The 20,515-nt window shown below is 38.5% G+C and overlaps 1 protein-coding gene across 1 annotated transcript in view; it reads right to left on the reverse strand.

The window, feature by feature from the left end:
* LOC115212325 (deleted in malignant brain tumors 1 protein-like) overlaps nt 1-11,910 on the reverse strand; it is a 97,022-nt gene extending 85,112 nt beyond the window's left edge. Inside the window, exons 1-3 of the mRNA XM_029781189.2 lie at nt 11,823-11,910; nt 4,369-4,419; nt 135-270 (exon numbers count right to left, since the gene is read on the reverse strand). Coding sequence (XP_029637049.1) covers nt 135-270; nt 4,369-4,419; nt 11,823-11,835 — 200 coding nt within the window. The 5' untranslated portion in view covers nt 11,836-11,910. The remainder of the gene's footprint in view (nt 1-134; nt 271-4,368; nt 4,420-11,822) is intronic.
* Between the last annotated feature and the right edge of the window lie 8,605 nt (nt 11,911-20,515).

Raw genomic sequence — 20,515 nt, forward strand, 5'->3', positions numbered from 1 at the left:
AATAGGTTGGAGACAGCGAAGACATTCTTTAATTTTCTTTTTATAGTTACACACATTTTCAAAATAACGCATCTTAACATCAAATAGAAGCTTATGTTTTTTTTTCATATGCTAATAACCAAAGTGTATATTACCTGTATCCAAGCATTCTACAGAAAACGGTAGAACTTGCATTGTTCCAGCTATCATCACAAATAGTACCCCAGCTTCCATTATGAAATATTTCAGCACGTCCTTTTAATTCGTATCGCACTATTTTTTGAGGTAAAGCTATAAAGTAAATATTTATAAATGATTTACAAAACTGTCGTCAGCCATTGTTTATTTTTACTTATACAACTCATTAATCAAACAGGTCACACATAGGTCATGAATAAATGATGTAAGTTCGAGGTATGAATAAATCGGCGACGAATAGATAATGATACTCAGGGTTCAAAGTTGCGCAACTTTTCAAAACCTTGCCAAAAGGCCCCTTCTCCGAGGTATAAATGAGGATGTCTTCAAATTTAATTTGATATAAATAATGAAACTATATCACCGCAAGAAACGCAGAGAAAGGCAGCTCTGCACAACTCACGACTCCAACAAGACCGATTCCAGAGAGACTGGGAAGTAAGTTTAAAATTAACCTGAGCATTAGCGCAAACGGCAGCGGCCCAAAATAAACACAACCTCTGGTTCAAACCGATAAGAGAATAACAGAATAGAATTATTGAATATATTAGAAAATACTTATAATTTAATTGTATGGTATCCAGTCTGTTATATCGTATTAGATCAGCCAAAACAAGAAGGAAAATGCAGAATCGACCTTTCTCATTAAGTGTTGTGATTTTGAATAGCGTAACGTCACTGATTACTATTTCATTTAAATGGTAACAAAACAGGTGAGACAGGAAGAAAGTAATTTCACATGAAAATACTACGATTTCTGGATACAGGGAAAAATGGTTGGTGCTATATATTTACCAATTCAAAAATGGAATACAGACACAATGAAGACATGTCTCATTTATGATTCATATGACATATATGTATATATACATACATACATATATATATATATATACATATAATATATATATATAAATATATATATTCCCACACACAACATCCACATTCAACAACAATGAAAAGACTAGAGCTGGAAAAACTTCATCTGCAGACTAACGTGAAAACCTCCATTGAAAATCAAAGAGCTGTGGAGGAACAATGGGTAATCAAAAACATCAAACAGAACCCAAAAGTGTTCTATTCTTATGCAAATAAGCATAGAACCACTGTCTCACCTATTGGGCCATTGATTGATGATAACGGCATTCCCCAACACGATGCTAAAGAAATGGCAGAAATACTGCAGAAACAATATTGCTCTGTCTTCAGTGTTCCCACTGATATTGACGTGAGGGAAACGAACGAAGTTGACTCCCAACACAAAATCGCAGACATAACCTTCACTGCCACCGACATCGTTGCAGCAATAAATGAGGTCAAACATTACTCTGCTGTAGGCCCTGATAGATTTCCCGCTAGTCTCCTGAAGGAATGTAGATATCAACTTGCAGTCCCTCTGACCAACCTCTGGAGAAATTCGTTAGACGCAGGTTATATACCGAAACAGTTTCTATCCCAGTCGGTCATCCCGGTTTTCAAACAGGGAAACAGATCCCTCGCAGTCAACTATCGCCCAATCTCACTCACCTCCCACTCACCTCCCACATCATTAAAGTGTTTGAAAGAGTGTTAAGATCAAGGATAGCTGACTTCCTGGAGACCCACAAACTCCTAAATTCTAACACAGCTCTAACACCACATTGAAGATGTACTCAAAGCCTTGGGAACAGGTTCGAACTCTGACGTCATATATCTTGATTTCAGTAAAGCGTTTGACAGGGTAGACCATAACATCCTACTCTCAAAATTGGCAAATGTTGGAATCCGTGGAAAAGTTCTACACTGGATTAAGTATTTCCTGGCGAATAGAACACAACATGTTGTAGTTGATGGAGTCCCAGCAAAAGTCACCAGCGGTGTTCCCCAGGGAACTGTTTTGGGTCCGCTACTCTTCATAATTTACGTAAACGACCTTTCCAGTGTCGTACATCACTGCAAAGTGAAAATATTCGCTGATGACACTAAGCTCCAGCAAATCGTCAATGAAGAAGCAGACCGAACTCAACTCCAGTCTGATCTATATGGGCAGACAGAAACAAAATGCAACTGAATGAGGGAAAATTTGAGCTGATGCATTTTGGAAGAAATTCCTCACTAAAACAACCATACTCTCTTCCTTCAGGGGAACCGCTCACAGCCTCTAACAATATCAGAGACCTGGGTGTAATTGTTGATGACGATCTCAGTTGGAGTGCACACATCAACAAGAAGGTCGATATAGCTCGTAGGATGAGTTCCTGGATCTTAAGAACTTTCCAATCCTAGAACAAGGTGTCATCATACCACTTTTTTCCTCCTTTGTACGGCCACACCTTGAATACTGCTGCCCACTGTGGTCTCCTCACACAAGATAAAACATCTCCAGAATTGAGTCACCCCAGAGGGCACTCACTAAACAAATTGAAGGCATGGCTGCTCTCGATTATTGGGATCGCCTTAAAGCCTTGAAACTTTATTCCCTCCAGCGTCGCCGTGAGCGGTACATCATTTGTACGATGTGGAAAATATACCGCCAACTTTGCCCAAACGACCTAAACATAAGCTTCAAGGCTCATCCAAGACTTGGACCACGGGCTATACGTCCCCTGCCAAATTCAAGATCACAACATACATGTACACTGCAACATAATTTCTTTTCCTCAACAGGCCCTGCCCTATTTAACATTGTCCCGAGGGAGATCAAAGAGGAAAAGGATCCCATCAACTTTAAACAGAGTCTGGATAGATTCTTTCAAAGAATACCAGATAAGCCACCCATAATTGGATACAACTCACCCAACAAGAACTCACTACTTGAACAAAACTTGACTTAAACAGGATTCGAATAATCCTATCAGGTGGTGCTTTAAGTTAGACATGGCCTGGACCAATCTCTGGTCGAAACATATCTAAGTTTATCTAAGTTTATATATATACATATATATATATGTATATATACATATAAATATATATATAAACATACATATATATAAAAATTAGGAAGATAAAATTATTTTGAACAGAATAATACTGAACAGTATATATAAAGGACAAGATCCTTTTAAGAACAGAAAAATTAGCCGGCAAATATTTCTGCTCATAAAAGGATTTTATCATTTATATATACGTGTTGAAAAACATTTATCTTTCTCCTTGTTCTACAATACATTTCAACGCTTTAAAAACAAACTTACGTTTGTTTGTATATGATGGAACACACACACACACACACACACACACACACACACACACACACACACACACACACACACACACAAACATACACACACAGACACAGACACACACACACACACACACACACACACACACAAACACACACACACACGTTATCTTTACTTTGTTATCTCCCCTACCTTCCTTCACGTGCGTGACCCTTCTGTCCGAGTCTGACGCCATGATAGATCGTTAGCCACTACACACATCTTTTTCTCTCCTTGTTTTTTCTGTGTCCCTTTCTGTAGAAGAGCGTAAGCTCGAAACGTAAAAGACTTTTTCTATTGCTATGTTTCGAGCCTACGCTCTTCAACAGAAAGGAACACAAAAATAAACAGAGAGAAAATACAAAAAAAGGTTTCCTGGCTGGCGATCAATATATATATATATGATCTGAAGATCCAATATACTAGACCGCTGGTTTTTAAATTGATATTAATCAAATTAATATTCAATTTCTCACTCTTATTATTTAAATATATATATATATATATATATATATATGTATTCCTCCAGTTCACCGTCGTAGATATATATCGATCCTATAACGCTGAAATCCGAACACGATAAACCGTTACATGTAAAGGTTTATTTTTTTGTAACTGTAGCAACTCTGCTACTTCTCCGCCTAGGAATACAGTATAAGTAAATCCAGATACTCAGCATTTGACGACATAACAGTACCAAATAAGTTTTTTTTCTGCATTTTTTGTTGGCTTGTGGCAGGATATGATTAAAAGTCTGCAAGCCACCACACTAATCAATAACTGTATCGATTACTCAATCGATAAAGTGTTCTCAAATGTAGCTAAAACTACAGCTACGTCACCGGTTATTTTGCTGTCAACTATCATTACCAGCAACAGATGTTCTGGTGGCAAAATAGAACACAAATTTGGAATACTAAACAAGACCTTTATGGAATTCGTCAGAGCTCTAACTCTTGTTACTTTGTTTAAATATAAATTTACAACTTACAAACTGATGAAACATCATATGAGCTCACAAGAAAGATGACAGCCACCAAATCTAGTGAAAGAAATATAAGAAAATATCAAATATTTTGTAGAAAATGTTATGGGATATGAAGAATAATATTTGCGAGATGATTCTGTGAACATTAATGGTTTGTAAACTGAAAATGAAAAAAATATTTTATCGGGAATACTATTTCATCGTTCAAATAGTAAATTACAATTACATTTTGAGACCTGTAATTACGTTAACATAATCTTGTTGTCGGTGGGTGAGTATCTGTCCTGTAGGGAAACACTGGTTTCAGTAATTTGAATTTTCGGCTTGACATCAATCCCGCATTGACTCCAATTCTGGCTGCTACTTTTCTTCAGAAAAGAAGCTCGGATACTTCACTCTATAATTATTATCTATATATATAAAAATGAAGTTGTGTGAGTGTCTGTCTCCTTCGATTTCGATTCCTAACTACTCCCACATTTTGCGGTGCAGTTTAAGCAAATTTGGGTATCTTATAGTCGTGATTCATATCAAGCCCGTCTGGGTATTAGCGCGCGTCTACAATGAGTCTACGATTTAAAAAATAATTTACCATAATTTTTTTCCATTTTAACGCATATCTATATATATAAAAGTGAAGTTGTGTGAGTGATGCTCACACCTGCACCTGTGTTGCTTCTCCCCCTTCCCTCCCTCGTGAAGCTGTGGGTAAGGGAGTGTAAGGAAATCAACGTCGTAAAGCGTTGTCAAGGAGACCAGCGTTCTTTTAGAACAACGACTTCATGGCTTGAAGTCGCCAAAACAGAAATGGCTAAGAAAGCCCGAAAGCAAATTCTACAAAATCGGGAAACACGCCACACAGGGAAGGTTTCCCGAGCAAATAATTTGCACAACCGAATGTTATAGTTGTTGCACAACTTTTACTTAAAAAATATTATCCAAACACTAACTTTTGAAGGCAATATTGTATGGCGATGGTACTTGTGAAATATGGTAATGGATTTAGTAGCCAAAAGGAGAGAGCAGAGGCATAGTATGGTGGTGGTGGAGGCGGTGGTGGCGGTGGTGCTGGTGGTGGTGATGGTGGTCGTGGTCGTGGTGGTCGTGTTTGTGGTGGTGGTGGTGGTGTTGTTGTTGTTGGTGGTGGTGGGGGTGGTGAAGATGGTAGTGGTGGTGGTGGTGATGGTCGTCGTCGTCGTGGTCTTCATGATGGTGGTGGTGATGGTCATGAGCGTAGTGGTGGTGGTGGTCATGGTGGTAGTGGTGATGGTGTTGGTCGTGGTGGTGGTGGTGGTGGTGGCTGAAGCTGTTGTCTGGGTTCTTCCAATTTTTTCGTGTGTCGGTGGTGGCGTTGGCGTTCATGCTCGCACCTGCACCTGTGTAGCTCCTCCCCTTCTTCCCTCCCTCGTGAAGCTGTGGGGAAGGCAGGGTAGGGAAATCAACGTCGTAAAGCGTTGTCAAGGAGACCAGAGTTCTTTTAGAACAACGACTTCATGGCTTGAAGTCGCCAAAACAGAAATCGCTAAAAAAGCTGAAACAGATCCACAAAAACGGCAAAAACCGCCACACAGGGCAGGTTTCCTGTACAAACAATTTGCACAACCGAATGTTTTAGTTGTTGCACAAATCTTTATATATAAAAGTGAAGTTGTGTGTCTGTCTCCTACGATTTAGATTCCTAACTACTCCCACATTTTGCGGTGCAGTTTAACCAAAACCGGGTATCTTATAGTCGTGATTCATATCGAGCCCTTCTGGGTATTAGCGCACGGCTACGATGAGTCTACGATTTAAAAAAAAATTTACAATCATTTTTTCCATTTTAATGCATTTTTTCGCTATTATATAAGGGAAGTAACTCTCTAAAAATGTCTACGATGAGTCAACGATTTAAAAGAAAAATTACCATCATTTTTATTCCATTTTTAATGCATTTTTTTGCTATTTTTTTGCTATAACTCTTTAAAAATGCTTATATAGTTATATCCCTTACAAACCCGAGCAACGCCGGGCGATACTGCTAGTTCTCTATAAATTTTGTTACCTTGTACCTAACACAAAGCGTTACTGAATTTGAAAAATGACACTGAATGAAATTAAGCGACCTTATTCTCAGAAACGTTTGTGCTGCTTCTACAAACGCAACGATAAAATTTTTTAATTTCTAAAAGCTGATCATAAAATTACATTGTTTCAGACAAAACGCAGAATATTTTCACAAATGCCCTTTTACAGAATTAAGAGGTTTCTAAAAACAAAGTATACATAATCGACTTTAAAAATTCTATTTGAAACAAAGTCGCAGAAATTTTGTAAAATTGTTAGAAATTTCGTTTAAATAACATATGGGAATTTCTTGTTTGCAGAAGCACCAATGTTTAAATAGATCAATGTGTAAATTTGATCAAAAGTAATGGTAATAGATTTCCAGATATCTTAAGTCTTCGAATCTTTTATTTCAGCATCTATTTGCAGTTTTTGCTTACTGTCTATATAACAATTATTAGTTTGCTGTCTCTGTATACGGATTATCTAATATGCTGTCTTATATATACATGATCTGGTTTATTATCTATGCAAGAATTATCAGTTTATTTTCTATTATAAAAGCACATATATAAATACCGTTATGGTACAGAGAAGGGCTTAACTATCGCCTGATCACGACCTAGTTATTTGCAATCAGAGATTATCTACTGCAGGTTGTGTGTGTCCAAGGTGATTTACAAGATGAATTGGGAAGCACTAACTCTACATGATGAAATCAGAAACAAATACGCGGTAACTATGCTGTGATAGTTTCTTCTTCAAGTATGAACGAGAGCGGCTTGGTGTGACACCAGGTGGTAAAAGAACCCCCTACTTTAGCCATATATGGATATATAAATAATGGACGGATATACAAATAATGTGGTTATAACAACTGTTTGAAGCCAAATAATGAGTTGGCTTTGATTTCGTGTTTGAAAATTTCTTTGTAAAAGTCATTGAAATGTAATCTATTCTATTTTTCCTTCCTAAAAAATCTAAGTTATATAGGTTAAAAAAAAATTAGCCTATATGAATTGAGTGCGATCCTTCAGTCGGTAGAATACCTCTGGGTCAGCTTAGTAAATTTCAGTTATTAAGTGAGGTTCACGGAACAAAATGTAAGAGAATTGACTTGGTGATTTAGCTTGCTGTCTAAATAATTGTTTCTAATTTTGGCGGAAGGCCAACATTTTTGAGAAGATGACTTACAGTGACTCCTGTCATCTGTTTCATACTATAGTTTATGGATCCCATATGGATGAAAGGCAAAGTTATTTTCAGAATGCAAAAAGGTGGGACAAATACCACAAAGCATTTTCTCTGATGCTCTCGTGATTCTGTCATATATAGGTATTGAATTAAACACAAAAAAAACATTTTATTTTAGAACAAAAGAGAAAGTTGAATTTGAGCTCAGAACATAAGAGGAGCGGAATGCTCCTAAGCATTTTGCGCAGTTTGGGAACAGTTCTGACAGTTCGCGCCTTATAACTTGAAATAATATAAAAGTAGCTTTTCTACCACCAAATATAATCAACTTCATTCAACACGTGGACCAAGAAGTTACTGCTATATTCAAATCTTACTTTCCATGGTGCTATGCAATCAACTGATTACAGGGTTTTAGTATGTTTGCCATATAGTATTATGAATATTATTGAACTTTTGATTGAAGCGTACAGTGATAATAATTACATAAAATCATAATAGGAGTAAGCTTTATCCAAACAACATTGCAGACGTCTTACTGTACTTAATATTATGTACTACAAAGACGGCGAGCTAACAGAATCGTTACCATGTTTAACGGCATTTCATCCATCTTTACATTCAGAGTTCAAGTTTGATTGTAGTTTTCATCCTTTCGGGGTTGATGTAATCGACTTACCCACTTCCTCGGAATTAGTGGCCTTGTGTCAAAATTTGAAACCAGTATTAAAAACAATATAAATTACCGCTAGCTGGCAGAATCGTTAGCACACCGACAAACTGCTTAGCAGCATTTCGCCTGTCTTTATGTTCTGAGTTCCAGTTCAACTGAGGTCGACTTTGCCTTTCAGGGTCGATAAAATAAGTACCAGTTGAACACTTGGGTTGATGTAATCGATTCAACCCTCTCAGAAATTGCTCGCTTTGTGCCAAAACTTGAATCTAATATAATGTGCTACAACAAATCTCGACATAATTTTAATATAATACATAGCTAAAACATACTGCCTGACTTTATATAATATACTACCACAGCTTGTTGATTTTCGCGATATAATATAAAGGCGGCGAGCTGGCAGAAACATTAGTACGCCGGTCGAAATGCTTAGCCGGATTTCGTCTGCCGCTACGTTCTGAGTTCAAATTCCGCCGAGGTCGACTTTGTCTTCCATCCTTTCGGGGTCGATTAAATAAGTACCAGTTACGCACTGGGGTCAATATAATCGACTTAATCCGTTTGTCTGTCCTTGTTTGTCCTCGCTGTGTTTAGCCCCTTGTGGGTAGTAAAGAAATAGGTATTTCGCCCGTCGCTACATTCTAAGTTCAAATTCTGCCGAGGGCGAGTTTGCCTTTCAACCCGTCGAGGTCGATAAAATAAGTACCAGTTGAACACTGCAATTGATGCAATCGATTCGTCCCAACAAGCTGTCCTTGTGGCAACAATTTGAAATAATTGTTATTGTAGGAAATTTCATTTCGTTAGTTGTTGCTGTGGTTACTACGTGACTGATATGTCATTTAAGAATTTTTAAGATAATAGTCAACTGCAGACAATATTGATATTACTTATATATCTGGGAATGATAACACAGATTTTTGTTATCATTGTGAAATACTTAGCTTCAATTCTTTATTTCAGCAGAAATATGAGACCATCTGTTTTATTTCTCAGACACCGTGAATGAGATATACACACACACACACATGCACACACACACACACACACACACACACACACACACACACACACACACACACGCACGCACGCACGCGCGCACACACACACAATCACACACACACACACACACACACACACACACACGCACGCACATACACATAGCTGCAGTCTAATAATTGAAGCAAATAAAACACAAAAGATATATGAAAGAAGTTTTAGGCGTATATCATATAAGTTACTTCAGGAAATTTTAGCAGTATATTATATAAATCAGCAATACATATAAGTATATTATATTGGATTGAAGTTTTGGCACAAGGTCAGCAATTTCAGGGGTGGTGGGTAAACCGATTACATTGAACCTAGTACTCCACTGGCATGTGTTTTATTGACCTTGAAAGGCTGAAAGACGAAACTGACTTCAGTGGAATCTGAACTTAGTACATAAAGACGGACAAAATGCCTCTAAGCATTATGCCCAGCATGCTAACGATTCTGTCATCTCGCCTCCTTTATATTATTTTCTTCTCTCGGCACAAGGCCCAAAATTTATTTTGGGCGAGGAGGGAGCCAGTCGATTGGATCGACTCCAGTACGCAAAATGGTACTTAATTTATCGACCTCGAAATGATGAAAGGTAAAATCGACCTCGGCGAAATTTGAATTCTGAACGTAACGGCAGACGAAATACCTTATTTTTTACTACCAACAAAGGGCTAAACACAGAGACGACAAACAAGGACAGACAAACGGATTAAGTCGATTATATCGACGCCAGTGCGTAACTGGTACTTAATTTATCGACCCCGAAAGGATGAAAGGCAAAGTCGACCTCGGCGGAATTTGAACTCAGAACGTAACGGCAGACAAAATACGGCTACGCATTTCGCTCGGCTTACTAACGTTTCTGCCAGTTCGCCGCCTTATTTTCTATAATAATAATGCAATGTTAAATCCATTGTAATCTCGTAGTTAGTTCCGAAGGTCCCGACATGTTCTGTTCCTTGTAGAAGTGTTATAGTTCCTTCCTTTTTCTTCTCACTTTTTCTGTCTCTTGATCAAGGAGCACACTCTGCATGGGTGGATTTTCCTCTTTCGCGTAAAGTTTCTTAGGTCTATTTATTTACTCCTTTTTTGTTGTGGCTGTTTTTGCATCAGGTTGCATAAGATCTATGCCTTATGAAAAGTTGTACTTATTGATAAATCAATCGTTATTGAGTATTTTATTTCTGTGTAAGTATTAAAGAGTGTTCGATTTCGTTTTTAATGTGGCTTTGATCCGTACAATTCTAATGGAAATTAGAAATAGAGCACAAATAAATGTAAACTTAATTTAACACATAAAGCCCGACGGGCCACGATCGTGGTCATCAGGCACACATCGACAGGTCACGATCATGGCTCAGATAGACGCATTTAATTTATGCAAGATGATTATTAAGAGTTTTTTTTAATATTTCTTTAATGGCTTTGTGAAAGAAGTAATGAGAGCACGTGTGATCCATTCAAGGATATCTAAGATAAGAGAAAGGGAGATAGGAAGATATTCTCAGAGACGAGTCTAGTTGTAAATGCTTGCAACAGAGGGATCTCAAATAAGAGTTCGCAAGAGACGGGAAATAATACTACGCTAGATTAAGAATAGGTTACAGCCAGATAATTTAGGTGTTAAGAAGTTCTGATACTGCAGATTTCGTCTACAAATATTAGGGGGCCCGGGATCGAATTTAAAACAGACCTCTTAACCACAGCCGTGTTGTACCCCCTTAAATCGAAAGAAGCTGGAATAATTTTGCTACAGAAAAATGATGTGTAATATGGATTAGAGTTAATATAGAAACCTTATTTAATGGATGAATATGGTATTACATACACTGTTGAGTTATATCAACAGTCGATATAATCGACTTAATCCGTTTGTCTGTCCTTGTTTGTCCCCTCTGTCTTTAGCCCCTTGTGGGTAGTAAAGAAATAGGTATTTCATCCGTTCTTAAGTTCTGAGGTCAAATACCGCCAAGATTGACTTTGCCTTTCATCCCTTCGAAGTAGATAAAATATGTACCAGTTGACACTGGGCTCGATGTAATCGACTTACACCCTCCCTAGAAACTGCCGGAATCATGCTAAGATTTGAAGCCAGTATTAGAAACGATAAAATAGGCAACGAGCTGGCGGAGTCGTAAGCACACCGGGAAAAATGCTTAGCGATATTTCATCCGTACTGCTCCCTCACTCAATAATAATAATAATGGTTTCATATTTTGGTACAAATCCATCAATTTCGGAAATTACGAAAATACCGTACTGCAACTCATTGTTTTACATTCTATAATATATTAATGCACCCTACTACTTTATATGATAGTTTTATATACCCTGGCCTATTCCACATTTTTTAGGAGGGGGTAGCCGCAAGAAATCGTATGATACTCGTTATATATAAAATTTCATAAGCAAACTCGCATATCCCTTCATTATTAGACAGATCAAAAACGAATAAATCATGTGCTAGCGGTTATATCGACAAATGATTACTTACATGTTAATGGCATTCTCTTCTTCTGTTTGCTAAATGCTTGATCTTACTACCTACGGGATATATATGTGTACACATATATATATATACATACATATCCATGTTGTTTGAGAAATAAGACAGCTGTTTTCATATATCACTTGATAGAAAGTGAAAGTGAAGCCTTTGACAATGATAATAAAATTTGTGTTATCATTCCCGGATATCATTTATATTTTATCTTCTGCGTATTTCAGCCATTGGGCAGCAGCCTTGAAGAATTTTAGTACCCCGGTACTTAATTTTCTTTCACCTGGTGTTTATTTGATCGATATCTTTCGCCGAAGTTACGGGGTTAACAACAAATGTTATCAAGCGGTGGTGGTGGACAGTCGTAGACACAAATACACACGCACACACGTTTGGTACGCGTCTACCAAATTCACTCACAAGCCATTAGTCGGCTCGCGGCTATAGTAGAAGATACTTGCCCAAGGTGCCACTTTGTGAGACGACTAAAGCCTGAACCACGTGGTTGGAATGCAAGCTTCTTACCACACAGTCACGTTGATATAAATAATATCAATAATGGGTTGAAAGGTGTGAAATTTTACGCTGAAAAGAAATAACAAATGTGTTGATATTATGCGGGCTGGCAGAATCGTTAATACAGTTGACAAAATGTCTTGCGATATTTCTTCCGACTTATTACGTTCGATCTTGCCTTTCATCCTTAAGGGGTCGATAAAATAAGATCCAGTTGAGTACTGGGTTTGACATAATCGACTAGCCCTTCCCCACAGAACTTTTGGCCTTGTGCCAAAATTTGAAGCCAATGATATGTTACCTGCATTCGTATATTATCTAATATATTTTTAAAGGACATATGAAAGCCAGATAACAACTGTCAAAACACAATTTACTATAGGAATATATTTAATCCATTGTAATTCAGGGATGGGTTCCTCATTCAGATACAAGCCGCCGTCAACGTTTCTCCTTTGTCTTACTTCTCACTCTTTCCGTGTTTTGACATAGAACCACAGTCAGAAATGATAAACTTGCCATTGTTATTTCTTTTCAGCGTGAAATTTCTCACCTTTCTTTCTGCTATATTTCTTTTTTCTTGTAGTTGGTTTTTATGTCTGGTTGTAGAAGAAGTATAGCCAATGAATAACGTGTACTTACTGATACAGAATTTGCTATTGAATACAGTTTGCTACAGGTGGTTTTATTATTAAAGGATAGAGAATCTCTTCTACGTTAAACTAAGTCAATTTGAGGAATTTACATTAAAGGGTGAAACGCATACACATATATGTATTTTCTTTCTACATAAAATAAAATACGTAGAGTTTTTTTTAATTGCTTGAAACTATGCATAACACTATTTCATTCTCTTTTGAAATCGTCAAACCGGGATAACTCGAGAGACAAATAAATGAAGATAAATTCGACATTCTACGATGTTTCTTATAAAGAGAAATTAATTTATTTATAACTTAAAAAACATATTTAATTTTTTCTCGTTCTAAATCGTCAATTGTTCAGCATTAGAGAAAAGAGAAAGAGCAGAATTTCTAGCATGCAGGTAAAAATATTTCCAGGGCAAATCTACCTTAGAAAAATAACGTTCCTAGTGTAGTTACAGTTTATGCTTTGTCTGCGAACAAGTTTCGCAGGCCCATATTGATATTTTCTATGTGCAGATAAGGAATTCTGTCATTTTATATCGTGCTATTTGTCTGGATTAGTTAGAAGAGATTTTCTTAATGTTCATCTCACCGCAGCTCTTACCGCCAGTTTTCGTGGACAATTTTTGGAAAGCGGCCAGAGCATTTTGAACAGATGATTTGCTTCTCGTCATTTTACTATTAAAGAGAAGAAAATCACATCCGGATTAAATAGTGATCGATTTTGTTCTAGGTGTGGCTTTGATCAAAACCATTCTAATGAATGTGTTGGTGTCTGCTCTCACTTGGGATGTGGCTAATATGACGCTAAGTCAAAAATTATACGCACTCTTGTTTCAATAATTAATTAAAACTAAATCAGAGACTGAAGAACTACATCATTTATTGACATATTCTTTTTACTTTTCGATGCACTTATTCAAGCACCTCATACCATCTGAGAAAAAGGTTTTCGGCTGGTTGTGCAGTCATTTATGCACCGCTTCCTACACTTCTTTGTCTGTAGCAAATCACCAACCTCGTAAATGTTTGAACTGTCCAAAGAGGTGATACCGGAAGGGACTAGATCTACATTATGCAAATGTTCCGGCAACTTCAATCCCAATTTTTGAACAACTCCAGTGGTGTGGATGGCCGTATGTGGGTCTGCATTGCCATAAGACTTGCTTTGACAATAGACCTCAGCGCTCGGTGCGAATCGCTGGTTTCAGTTTGTTGACCAGCATTTCACTGTAGCCTACAATAACTGTAGAACATTTTCCCAGGTAAGGTTCCAGTACAGACCCTTTTGCATCCCCAAAACCGACAGCATTACTTTTTGGCTGACGATTCCGGATGTTTCCAATCCATAATCTGCTTTTGGATTCTGGTTTAAAGTGATGAACTCAGGTCTGATCTCCTATGACAATTCTCACCAAATAATCTTCGTGGTGATTGAGGGTTGACAGCTATCCACATAATCGCACTTATGTGCTTCGGTAAACTCTCTTGGTACCCATCTCGCATTGACTTTACGGAAGCAAAACTTGCCGTTGATTATTTCGTATGCAGAATTATGACTGATTTTCAGAGACATTTCGTCTCATCGATGTCACTTCTATTCGTCAGAACCATCTCTCGAGCTTGTTGAATATTCACGTCAGTGCTGGAGGTTGATGGGTGTCCTGTTCCTTCTTCATGCTTTATGGTTGGCTGAACATTTTTAAGTCCTCAATCCGCTCATACACACTTCCACACAGTAAAGCGCTGGCCCCGTATTGAATTGGAAACCTGCGATGAATTTCTGCCCCTGACACTTGTTCAGACCATAGAAATTGGATTACTGAACTTTGTTCTGTGGTGCCAGCAGAGCGTCCGTTTTTACTCTGTAACACACTTAAAAAAAATCTGGAGCGATAACAGTCAAACTTTGTTGCATAATCACAAAAGTACCACCCTTCAGCATGAAAGCACTGAAAGCAGTGTGGCAAAACTAAAGTTTTTCCCGAAAGTGTGAATAATTTTTGGCTTCCTCTCATACTTTCGCTCATTTTCCAACACCAACTGTATATACCACCGGAACGAGGTGTGCCAGGCAGACACGTTAGCGCGCCGGGCGAAATGCTTAGCGGTATTTCGTCTGTCGTTACGTTCTGAGTTCGAATTCCACCGAGGTCAACTTTGCCTTTCATCCTTTCGGGGTCGATAAATAAAGTACCAGTTTCGCACTGGGGGCGATATAATCGACTCAATCCCTTCGTCTGTCCTTGTTTGTCCCCTCTATGTTTAGCCCCTTCTGGGTAGTAAAGAAATATATAACAATTTACTTATACTATTTATGTTTCCATCCGCCAGCCTCTCGTTAGTGATCTTTACTTTCAAATTCTCCACTTGCATGAATAGATAATGGGATTCTTTCTTCTTACAGCTATTTGTCTTGTTCATCCTTTTGTCCGTGAACTCTACTGTTCACGCGACACTGACGTTTTTGTACATTTCTAACCGCTGACTATATTCTTTCTTTTCCCAATATCGCAATATTGATGAAGGCGGCGAGCTGACAGAAACGTTAGCACGCCGGGCGAAGTGCTTAGTGGTATTTCGTCTGCCGTTACGTTATGAGTTCAAATTCCGCCGAGGTCGACTCTGCCTTTCATCCTTTCGGCGTCGATAAATTTAGTACCAGTTACGCACTGGGGTCGATATAATCGACTTGATCCCTTTGTCTGTCCTTGTTTGTTCCCTTTATGTTTAGCCTCATGTGGGGAATAAAGAAATAAGAAACGTTAGCACGCCGGAGGAAATGCATTGCAGTATTTCGTTTGTCTTTACGTTCTGAGTTCAAATTCCGCCGAGGTCGACATTGCCTTTCATCGTTTCAGAGTCGATAAATTAAGCACCAGAGTCGTACTGGGGTCGATCTAATCGACTGCCTCCGCCCAAATTTCGGGCCTTGTGCCTAGAGTAGAAAAGAATATCGCAGCGTTGACATATGACAAATTTCTGCAATTTTCCTTTCTCGTTATGTAGAACCTGGTTATATTACTTTTGAGATAGTATGCATTGCACAATGACAGCAGATTCCTAGTTCTTCTATCCAACCCTGTCTTTGTTCATTCTAAGACGAAGGAGCAGAGTATCTGAACACTGTCAAGACAAGTCTATTGACTACCTCCTTATAGTTTTGTTTGAAGCACCTTCTAAACTCCTCTCGTATACTCTTTGAAAGCTTTCTTATTGACCATTCAATTTCCTTATCATCTTTCATCATCCCGAGGTAATTTTGTCATTCATTCTCTTTCAGCGATCATGTGATAACATCTTGCGGTATTTACTCTTTGTTGAAGCAGTATACAATATTAGTTGCATCATCAATACTTTATCCATCGCAGAATTCTACCGAGTGGTATTTGTTGTTAGGCTGGTAAATTGGCATAATTGTTACAACATTGGTTCCGACATTACGTTCGACAGTATCAATTAATGGTGCCGATGATATCGACTAACCTCGTCTCATCAAAGCCGCTAACTTTGGGCCTAAACTAGAAATCTTTAAAGCACCGAGCTGGCTGAATTGTTAGAACATCGGAAAAAATGCTTTCAAGAATTCTTTCTGGTTTCTTACATCTTCACTTCAAATCCTGCTAAAGTCAGCTTTGCCTTTCATCCCTCCGGGATGAATTGAAGTACAAGACAAATACTGGGCTCTATGGCATCCACTAACGGCTATCTATCTACAATTGCTGGTCTTGTGCCAAAATCTGAGCCTATTATTCCTTGTATTGTGCCAACCTTATCACATTCTGTGTCACGCTAAATCTCGCTGTCTGTGAAGTGCTCAGCTACTTGCAATTAATTTCACGAGCAACTGGAACACTCGTTGTTGTAACCGACGTAGTGCCAGTTTACTCTACCTCCAGATTTCAAACCTTGTGCCAATAGTGGAAGAAATTATTATTGTTGTTGTTGCTGACGGTGCAGTTTTTACTGTTTCTCCTTTTACTTTTTCTCGATTTTTTTTTTAAAACCATTTCTAACGCTATTTTCGTGCGAATTTAAGTAGAATCGTTTGATGTTACGATTTGACTTAAGAGCATCATCTCCTGCAAGACATTATCAAACAAAGATGTTAAAAGAGATCACCTGAATTCCTTGGAGTCTTACGACTGTTAAATTTATAACATTTCATGTTTTCATTCTTTGCTTGCTTTAGCCTTATTTGATGGTCATTTTTTCTTTTTCTCTTTCTCTTTTCTCTCACTCTTTTTCGCTTTCTTTCTTTCTTTCTTTCTTTCTTTCTTTCTTTCTTTCTTTCTTTCTTTCTTTCTCCATCTCTCTCCCTCTCTCCCTCCCGTTTCCCCCCTCTCTCTCTCTTACTATTGGTCTTTCTAGATTTATAACCCTGTAAATCTTCTACATACACTCTGCTGACAAAAGATTTTAAAAAGTTTTTTTGCTTGAAGGTTTAAATGTGATTGATGCTGCTGCTGCTGCTGCTGATAGTGTGTGGGTGGTGGTGATGATGGTGACGGGGGTGATAGTGAGGGTGGTGATGGTTAGGGTGTTGATGACAGCAGTGCAGGTGGTGGTGGGTTGACGATGATGGTGATGGAGTTGGTGAAGATGGTGACAATTGTATCCGTGTTTATTCTGCTGCTCCTGTTGTTTTCATCTTCTTCTTCTTCTTATCTTTTTCATCTTCTTCTTCTTCTTATCTTTTTCTTCTTCTTCTTCTTCTTCTTCTTCTTCTTCTTCTTCTTTCTTCTTCTTCTTCTTCTTCTTCTTCCAATCAGGACTCACGCCATTAGCCACAAAGAATAATCTCTAATTCGAGCCTACTCTAAGCTACTAAGAATGCGTGCTGCAGCTTGAAGATCCACCCGCCACACGTGATAGACTGGCAGTTGCACGGTGGCTTTTAACGGGTGGAGAGGATTCGCTATCTAGATTACGGTCTGAAAGTTTACCACACCATAGTGGTTACACCACGGTTCCTCTGCTTTGTGGCAGAAGTAGGAAGAAAGAGTGAGAAAGTTGTGGTGAAAGAGTACAGCGGGGTTCACCACCACCCCCTCGTGGAACTTAGGTGATTTTGCTCAATAAACACTCACAATGCCCGGTCTGTGAATCGAAACGGCATTCTTACGACCGTAAGTCCACTGCTTCAACCACTGGGCCATTGCGCCTCCACTGTTGTTGCTGCTTTTAAGAGCTAAAGAACGTAATGGGAAAGAAGCTTCACCGTTAAGTCACAGCTTTTACTTTTCTAAATATGAGATAGGCTGTTGATAATTGTTGCATTTATTATTGCTGTTCTTGTTGTTTAAGTGAAAACATGTGGCTTAGTGGTTAGGGTATTCTACTCCTGATCGTAAGGTCGTGAGTTCGATTCCCAGCCGCGCGTTGTTTCCTTGAGCAAGGCATTTTATTTCTCGTTGCTCGACTTCAGTTAGCTGGCAAAAATGAGTAGTAGTTGTATTTCAAAGAGACGGCCTCGTGACATTCTGTGTCACACTGAATCTTCTTGAGAACTATGTGAAGAGCACGTGTGTTTGTGGAATGCTCAGCCACTTGCACGTTAATTTCAGGAGTAGGCTGTTCCGTTGATCGGATCAACTGGAACCCTCGTCGTCGTAACCGACGTACTGCCACTTTCCTGTTGTTTAGCTCCAGGCTGATGAAGAAGGATTCATATGGCAGTATGATTATCTCACCTACTTTTTGCAGAAAGATACCAGAATCAGTGGTCCAAATTGAACTTGATACTTGACTGGAAATTTGGTTCATCAACTCAGCGAAGCTGAAACATAATCATTTCTACTCTAGGCACAAGACCCGAAATTTGGGTGGGGGCAGTCGATTAGATCGACCCCAGTACGGTACTGGTATTTAATTTATCGACCCCGAAAGGATGAAAGGCAAAATCGACCTCGGCAGACGAAATACCGCTAAGCATTTTGCCCAGCGTGCTAACGTTTCTTATTTCTTTATTGCCAACAAGGGGCTAAACACAGAGGGGACAAACAGGGACAGACAGAGGGATTAAGTCGATTACATCGACCCCAATGCGTAACTGCTACTTAATTTATCGAACCCGAAAGGATGAAAGGCAAAGTCGACCTCGGCGGAATTTCAACTCAGAACGTAGCAGCAGACGAAATACCTATTTCTTTACTCCCCACAAGGGGCTAAACACAGAGAGGACAAACAAGGACAGACAAACGGATTAAGTCGATTATATCGATGCCAGTGAGTAACTGGTACTTATTTAATCGACCCCGAATAGATGAAAGGCAAAGTCAACCTCGGCGGAATTTGAACTCAGAACGTAACGTCAGACGAAATACCGCTAAGCACTTCGCCCAGCGTGCTAACGTTTCTGCCAGCTCGCCGCCTTGAAGCTGAAACATAATACTCACCTCGGTGGGATTTGAGCTCAGGAGGTAAGCGGCCAGAGCAAGATACCGCAAGTCATTTAGCTCTGATTCTACCGATTCTACCAATGTACATACCCCAACACGCCATCTTTGATATGTATTGTTTGATTTACAAAATAAATAGATAAATAAATATATAAATAATTTTCTAAACTAGACCGCATTGTCGCTATGAAGTAAAGCATTCAACATCTGCAGTCTCTTACAGCCGGAAAATTATAATCTTTTATCAAGTTACAGATGACAGTTCTAACAGAAGATATTTTGAAGAGAGAGTAAAAGAGAAAGAGAGTAAGAGGGTAAGAGAGTAAGAGAGAGAAAGAAGGAAAGAATGAAATATAGAAAATAAAAAAAAAGATAGAGAAAGAAAAGAGGGGCAAAGAGAGAGGGGGAGTAAAAGTGAAATAAAGAGAGGAAAAGACAGAAAGTTTGAAAAAAATGAGAAAGAGAGAGAGAGAGCGAAAGAGAGAAAAGAGAAGGAGAGGGAGAAAGAGAGTGAGAAAAGAGAGAATGAATATCCTGTGTAAACAGGATACATTTATATTTGATAAATTCTGCTTAGTTTACCTTTTAAACATTTTTATAAAGCAATGTTGTTCTTAGAAACGCTAACGCTGGCTTATTTCCAAATATATTTCTCTTTGCATCTAGTGATGTTTTAATAGAAGCTATTATACAAAATTCTACAATATTCCCAACAGGAGCTTCACTGAATCATTCCTTTATCTTTTATCTTTTACCTTTTTTTCTGTCATTAGACTGCGGCCATGCTGGGGCACTGCGTTGTATGGTTTAGTCGGACGAATCGACCCAAGTACTTAGCTGTTTTTCCTGAGCCAATTTGGTCTCTTTTTGCCAAGCCGCTAACGTTAAGTTGGAGATCAAGATTATGTTTTGGCATCACTATCATTATTAATTACTTTTTTATAATTTCACTGGCGATTTGTGACACCAGTGCCTGAACAGACTGAGATTCTATATAGCGTTAAGGGAAATCGGCTGTTATCAGGTTGCAGGACACTGCAGGGTGAAATCACGTTACCTGGCAGTTCCGGCGGCCGTAGCAGATGATTCCTGACTGTCAACGATATAATTATGTGTGCTTTTA

This window comes from Octopus sinensis, linkage group LG5 (assembly GCF_006345805.1).
Source record: "Octopus sinensis linkage group LG5, ASM634580v1, whole genome shotgun sequence".
Lineage (NCBI taxonomy): Eukaryota > Metazoa > Mollusca > Cephalopoda > Octopoda > Octopodidae > Octopus > Octopus sinensis.